Genomic DNA, 8119 nt, shown 5'->3' with positions numbered 1-8119 from the left:
ATCTTGCCAACCTCATGAAGCAGGATTCCTGACTATTCTTCATATTGGATGCTTTTCTAAGACAAATACACAGACTTGCTACTATTATTTGTTTAGATTCAATCTCACTGGAACCCAGCTTAGCTTTGACATTTACAGACACAGCTTACATTTCATCTCACTGCAAGACATAAGGCAACCTGGTATTTAGTTTACCTGCAAAAGGCAGTTAGGAAGCCCTAGAGGAACCTAATTAAAATGCAGCACATTTCCAAGGCACCATATCTTGCTGTGTTGCCATAGAAACAGTGGGAATTTCTGGTCACTGACCTTTGAGGGAATCTGAGGATAACTTTTCTTAAGGTTCATAAGAGAAGCCATCCCAGTACATTAACCTATAGTTGCAGGGTCAACATTGGAAATCCCCTATGTGATCCTAGCTTATTTTAGAACTAAATTATATTAGCAAAACTTACTAGAGGTTCAAACTAGGACATTTTGGAGGAATGTGGTCAACCGGTTCCAGTAAAGGATTTAAAATAATTAAAAAATCCTGTAGTAACAGCAAAAAAATTAAATAAATAAGAAAATCTTAGATAATTATACAAGAGATATTGAAACTAAAATTATATTTAGAAATAGTGTTAAATCTATTCTATTGTATTTGAGTTCTTTAATTTAGGCTTGCCCAAAGAATAAAATACATAAAATGTATAAAAGAATACACCAAGAAAAATCAAAGCTTTTTATGAAATATTATGTTGTCAATATTGTTTACAAAGACAAATTCTTAACTCATGGTTTTTAACATTAATTTGTCTATAAATTCATTCTATGACTTATATGTGGGATCTTCAAAAATTTCACAGAAAAATGGGACCAGCAGTTAGCATAATGGCAATGTCGCTGGGCTCCCATGTAGTTGACCACGGTTTGAGTCCCGGATCTGGTGGCTTAAACTCGCCGGGTGCGTGTGCGTGTGTGCCCAAGATCCTGAGAGGAGAATGAAGGAGAAGGGATTGCGGTGTGGCCATCCCCTCTGGGGGATGATTTCTTGCTTTCATGTCTCTCTGTCTCTCTCTGTCTTTCTGGAGAGCACACACACCCTATAGCAAAAACCTCTCCCCCCCCAAAAAAAAATTCACAGAAAATGCATAATATAAAAAAAACTAAGCATGAGTGTCAAATGTTTTTGTACCAAAATAAACTTGTAATTTAATTCTTTTTTTTTCCTGTATACTCTCGGAAGTCCCCCCCCTCCATATAAGTGAAAATATTATACCTTAATTCACATTTTTCTTTGACCATTAGACAGAAGCCAAGTACCCATGATTCAACATAGAAAATACATCCTATCTTACTATGGACTACTGTTATTATTGTGTCAGCATTTTTTTAATTGAAAATAAATAACTCAGTTCTAACATTAGGATATACATAGTTTAGTTGCAAGGAGATATCTACCACAGGCTGGTTAATTTCTCCTAGAATTAGAAATAAGTCTCCATTTACATGTGTGTGTCACACCAGACATAGACGCTTGAAGAAAAATAGAAATATTCTGACAATTACATATAGAAAACTGAGGCTTCTACTCCATTTCCTAGACTTCTGGAAGCTTCTCTTACATAGTTGTATGCCCTCACTCAGAGAGACAATGTGACCTACGGGCTGAACACAGACGTGGTACTATATGGATAGAGACTCAGCTTTGTCACTTACCAGCTGTGTGGTTCTGATAGTTATTTAGCCTACAGGTACCTCAGTCTGCTTGTGCATAAAATTAAAATAATCATGGAGATTTACAGTGTTATTTTAAGAATTAAGTGACTTAATATTGGTAAATAGCTTACATCTATATTTTACACATACCAATTAAAATATAAAAGTATATCCAATTCTAGGGACACAGCTCATATGAAAATGCTGGTCCCATTGTACTCCTTCCTTGCTCAAGATAGAATGAAGTAGGATGTACTCTTTGGATAAAAACACAGAGTGCATCAGTATGATAGACACACACAGTCTGTCAAGTTTGCAGTCAGAAAAATATGTTTTCCTCCTCAGTGTGGATTTAGACAACACTATCTCTGAAAATTAATGGTTGTCTTTGAGCTGTGTGTGTTTAATCGAATAGTGAGATGGAAAAGCTAGTTGTTTGCCTCCTATCCTCTTAATAGCAACACTCGGTATTTGCAGACCACTTCACTATTGACATTAAATGCATGGGTTTTTCTCATGCCAAGAAACTCTCCAGTTCTCTCTGGACACCAAAGCTGATATTGCGTACCTGGACTTAGCACAGACATTGCGGTTAAGGGTTCAGTCCTACCAGACTGCTAGGTTACCCACAATGAAAGTCTGTCGTGGCTACAAATCTTGAGGTTCCCCAGATTTTCTCCTCAGTTTTGATAATTTGCTAGAGTGGCTCACGGAACCATTTACTTATGGGGTTAGTAGTTCATTTTAATAATATAACTCAAGAACAGTCAGACGGAAGAGACACATAGAGCAAGGAATCAGAGCTCCCATGTCCCTTCTGGGCATGTCATCCTTGGGGCACCTCCATGTGTTCCCCAGCTCTGAAGTTCTCCTACCCTGTCTTTTTGGAGATTTTTATGAAGGCTTTTCCACATATGCATGATTGTTTTAATTACTATTTTTTTAAAAGTTTTACTATAGAGTACTTGCGCTTGCCAGATTGAGAGAGAGGTAAAGTGAGAAATTACCACCTGAGGGGATGACCACAGTACAATCTCTTCTCTTCCATTCTCCTCTTAGGAACTTGGCACACACACATGCACCCAGTGTGTTTTTCAAGTTGGGACTTGAACCATGAAGTTGGCCCTGTGGAATCCAGCCACCTTAATCTCCACCACCTACAGGTCCAGCATGATCAATTATTGACTCATTCTTCAGCTCCTTTCTTTTCTCTTCCCTGGGGGATGGGTGTAGGGCTGAAAGTTCTAAGCTTCTATTCATGGCTTGGCCCACCTGGTGACCAGGCCCTATCTAGGAACCCACCCAGAGTCACCTCATTAGAAGAAAAGATGCTCCTGTCACCCTGTCCTGTTCTAAAGGACTTAGAACTCTGTGTCAGGAACTGGAGTTACAGACCAAGTAGTAGAACAAAAGACCTACCTTGCACCCTTATTGCTCAGGCTATTACAAGGGTTTTTAGTGCTCTTTGCCAGAACTAGGGGGAAGAAATCAAGTATATACATTTTTATTATGACACAAATAGCTACTTACTGGATTAGTCAGAAGGATGAGGAAACATATTTGCATTTCAATCTGGTAGAGAGATTTTGGACAAGACTCAACTTGGTATGCCAAATCACACATTAGATTGCTCTGCTGCCAATTGCATGCCAACCCCCACCCACTGCCACCCCCGTGCTGTTTTGCTAAAATCCCCTATAGAGACATTAGAGGATGAATAACCCAGTCTTGGGGGAATTTTTATCTGCAAAATAATCTAACCATCAGGCCACTTATCAAATGGATGTCTCAGGAATAAATGTGAGACGAGCTTCCTGAATAAATTTGTGTAACTTTCAGAACCTTTAGTACTCAGAGCAAAATAAGCTATTGAGATAGATGAAGTAATTCACTGCCCACAAGTAACTGCCCAATAGTTTTTTTAAGACAGATTTTTGCTATAGGGCACGTGTGCTCTCTAGAGAGACAGATAGAAACTGAGAAATCACCCCCCTGGGCGATGGACATACCGAGATTCCTTCTCCTCCAATATTTTCTCAAGATTTGGGGCACACATGCACGTATCCAGTGTGAGCTTTAAGCTGCTGTGTCCAGGACTCGAACCAGGACTGACTATGTGGGAGTCCTGCGACATTACCATTAGGCCATCTGCTGGGCCCACTGCCCGATAAATGTTAAGGAAAGAAGCACTTTAGAAATTTCTGCCACTACAAACCCGTAAGTTCATATTTACAACTTTTATAACCTCAAACTCTTCTCAATCACCACTGGAAGTCTAATTCTGTTTTCTTCTTTTATTTCTGTATCAATACTTTTAATATTTAAAGTATGGTGCCTTAGGTAGATTTAAATATACTCAGATTTCTATTTTCTAGTCTACCTTGAAATAAACTGACTAGGGCCAGTCCATGGCCTGATGGTTAAGGCAGCTGAATCCCACATGGCTGACCATGCAGTTCAACTCCTAGACCAGGCAGTTTGAGAAACATGCCAGACACATGTGCATGAGTGTTCAAATTCCCTAAAGGAGAGAGAAATGAAGAAGAAAGGATTGAGACCTGACTACGCCTCACGTGGAGAGGGGACTTTCTCTTCTCCCTCTCTCTCTGGTGAGTGCATGTGCCCTCTGACAAAATTAAAAAGAAAGAAAGGAATATACCATTCAATAATATATCCTTCACTTGTTAAAACCTAACTTTTAAAAAATAAGAGACTCACCACCTCTCTCAAATGTAGCGTTACATGTTCAGATTTACACCTGGAGTAGTCTTTCTAATGAGTCAAAAAGGAAGTTTCCATGCTGACCACCTGTATAGGCATTCCTTTCTCATTCCTTCCTTGCCAATGCCCAGCATCCAACGAGTACATAGAAACCGCTAGCACATTTAGTACATTGTTTCTTGAAATTATACTGCCTACAAGTGAGTGACTATGCCATTTTTCTCCTAAATAATTAAAAAGCTGGATAATTTTTTAATAAATTTATCTAGGATTTTCATGGTCAAGTTTATTTTTAGCACCCATGGGAAGTTAATGGATCCTTTCTAAAGAGAACAATCTTTCTTAACGAAGGACTCCCAGAGTGGTCAGCAGGTAGCAAGGTGGCTAAGGTGTTGGACTCCCATAGGGCAGACCACAGTTGGAATCCCAGACCTGGCAACTTGCTTTCTCAATTTCTCTTTTTCTCTCTCTGGTGAGTAGATGTCCCCTATAGCAAGTGAAAAAAAAAATAAAATAAAACCAATAAATAAAATTAAATAAATAATTCCTTTAAAAAATGAAGTATACCAGAATTCATATAGTTAGCAGAATTTAAAGGACTTTGTACATTTTTAAAAAAAATATATCTAGAGAATTGACATTTTTGAAAATGATTCTCTAGTAGTTCCCAGAGATGTTTATAGACTTTTCTGGGTGGTGATGTGGAAGAAGATTTCAGTTACTTGATTATTACTTTTATAACCATTTAACAGACACAAAATCATTTTTTTTTTTTAAAGAAGAAGACATAGAGAAAATGCTGGGTAAACTAAGTCAACCAGCTCCTCTCAAATCCTTTGATGTGCTAACGTTCCTCATGACTCTCTAAAGAGGGTGTAGTCAAAATCAGTTCATATTCTTCTTAGTTCTATGGAACTACTTTTTCAGCACAGCCTCTTAAAGCCCCTGATCCCATCAGACACACTTTGGGCAGGGCTGCTTCCAGAAATTACTAAAGAGTAGGCTAAATGTTCCATCTCCTTTAAAATGACTCCTTCTTCAATGGCCGGTAAGAACTTCATTTGTAAATTTAGTTATCAGTTCTTATTTATAATCATCAGTTTATTATCTAAGTGTGATGGGACAAAAACTAAACTATTTTTGTAATGAGATAATATTTTATTTGAATTTCCACCATTTATGTACAAACACAAGTTAATAAAACACATCACAAAACAGTAAAATTTCTCAGTTAATATTTATAGGTGCATAGTTTCATGCTCACATGTTTTTAAGTATTATATATATTAACAGATTGCACAATACATCATTATTCTTAGACAGAAAGATTTAAAAGACAACTAAAAATCTTAAAATATGCGATCGTAAATCACTCACAACTTCTCAACAACAGCAACAAAAAGAAATTGAGATTAAGAAATAAGTGGTAGTCACTTAGGTGTTTTTAATTTGTCTGAACATTTTAGATTTGAAGCCACAATATCCACAGCACACAAGGACCTGCTACCACATACTCGCTTCAGTGAGAGGGAAGCACCGAGATGCTGGGGGGCAGATACTTCGATCACCGCTGATGGAAGACTTCAAAACACACGGTAGAAACTTTGCGATAATATCATGACGGAGCACATTGGAACTGAGCACTTGTACAGGATGGAACATCTGTCGGCAAATCTCAAGAAACTGGGAGCAAAGATATTTCTTAGGCTTCGGGTTCATAGTCTTGATACCCTTCCTGATATTAGGAAAATCGACAAGACAACATACATTGTTAGTGGAAGTGAGCAGTCTTCAGGGACTTGGAGTGATGAGGTGGAACATGGGTTGCCATTTTGAAAACATGTCTACTTAGAACAGTTCTGAAACTATTTGGCTACCGGCAAACATCATCTAATGTTTAATAGCTTTTGTCTCACCTGTCACATAAAAAAGTAATTATGGTAGTAGAGTTATAGTATCTGGGAACCATTACTATAGTTCAAATTAGTTGACCTATGTGGCTTTCAGTGTCCTCAACTGTCAAAAGTGAGAAACGAGTCAAGTGACCTATAAAGCTTCTTCCAGGGCTGAGATGCCTTATATCTTAAAAGAAAATTAAGATATTTCAAGGCAAGGCACATTTTCTCTTCTTTCACTCTCCCCTTTGCAAATTTTATCTTCATTTATGGCTTTAATTATTACTTTTATAAACATTTGACAGTTATGAGAATGTAAAGTTCTCCACTGAAAATGATATATGTGGTAACATCTTTCATTTAATACCATGCACTGCATGCATGGCTTAAAAAACTGTATCGTACTCTATAAAGATGTGCGACAATTAAATGTAAAGAAGTAACCATAAAATTAAAAAAAAAATCACTTTAATCTCAAAACCCTCTCCTCTCTCCCACTCCATGCAATATTTGGATAATATCCACAATAAAAATATTAATGATCTTTACTAACAGAATGAGCTTAACTGTACAGAAGAACAATCTTAATATATCAGGAGTCTCCTTAACAACAAACTTTCCTTCAATAACTCAAGTTGTTTTCTGAATATAGTACAAGCCTAAATAGCAAAGTTATCTTTGTACTCCATAATTTGGGTTTGACCCATTTCTGCAACCCTAATCTATGACTATTTTCTCCGTTTGTTCCTAAGCTTGAGTCATAATTACTCACTGTTTTTCAGACATATCCACATGCACTCTCAGACATACATCTCTCGGCTTGTGATAGTCCCTTGTACCGGAATGTCCTTCCTTCATTTTGACCTATCTTCTACCCTTTTCTTTCCCACACAGATCAACATGACCTCCTCTCTAGAACTCTTCTTGATCTATCTAAACAGATCCTTCATAAAATGCTAAACTCTTTAGCATCTCTTATATATTTTTGCTCCAGATTGCCTAGTGCATAAAAGACAGTCAATAATATTTATTAAAGATATTATTTGATTAAACTAATGAATAAATTTATACTGATTTTTATAAAATCTACTAGGCTGTAAACTCCTTGTGTTCTGACAATATCTATTGCAGTTACACTTTGCTTGATGACAGGGATACATTTTTAAAAATACAATCTTAGGCGATTTCATCATTGTGCAAATATTGTAAAGTGTGCTCACCCCAATCTAGCTGGTGTAGTCCACTGCTCACCCAGAGTATCCAGAATAGCCTATTGTCTTATGGGACTACTCTCACAATCACTGAAAAAAATGTTGTTATGTGGTACATGACTATTACACTCTTCATATTTTCTATAGAGTTTACACTGTGCCTTGTACAAAAAGACCTCAAAATACAGGTAAAATCATATTAGGCAAAGAACCAACTTAATCTCCATTCATATAAAGGGGATCATTATCAATATGCTATTTAATGATGTCATGAAGAATAATCTATAATCTAGCTAGTATATGCCCTTTAACTGTAATACACTTTAACTCAATTTTTAATGGAGCAATAAAACTTTTCTGTTTGAATATCAGGGAAATATTAGCCTCACAGGATTAGCTGAGTAATGTTCTCACCTCTTCTATTTCCTATAAGAGGAACTAATTGATATTAATTGTAATTAATTATTAAATTGTCATTAATTATTATTTAAATATTTGGTAGAAATTTACCAGTGGAGTCACATGGGCCTGGGATTTTCATTGTGGTTAGATTTTTAAATGACTAATTCTAGCTTTTTCCTTTGTTATAGG

The 8119-nt window shown here is 36.8% G+C and overlaps 1 protein-coding gene across 3 annotated transcripts in view; it reads right to left on the bottom strand.

The window, feature by feature from the left end:
• Positions 1 to 5559: 5559 nt before the first annotated feature.
• SNCA (synuclein alpha) overlaps positions 5560 to 8119 on the bottom strand; it is a 113312-nt gene continuing 110752 nt past the window's right edge. For 2 of the 3 annotated variants that reach the window (XM_006143241.3, XM_006143240.3), the window contains exon 6: positions 5560 to 6157. In XM_006143241.3, the coding sequence (XP_006143303.1) occupies positions 6125 to 6157 (33 nt within the window). In that variant the 3' untranslated portion in view covers positions 5560 to 6124. 3 annotated transcript variants of the gene reach the window in all.

This window comes from Tupaia chinensis, unplaced genomic scaffold (assembly GCF_000334495.1).
Source record: "Tupaia chinensis unplaced genomic scaffold, TupChi_1.0 Scaffold000094_1, whole genome shotgun sequence".
NCBI lineage: Eukaryota > Metazoa > Chordata > Mammalia > Scandentia > Tupaiidae > Tupaia > Tupaia belangeri.
The sequence above is the reverse complement of the archived record's forward strand: the minus strand, read 5'-3'. Positions and strand labels throughout refer to the sequence as shown.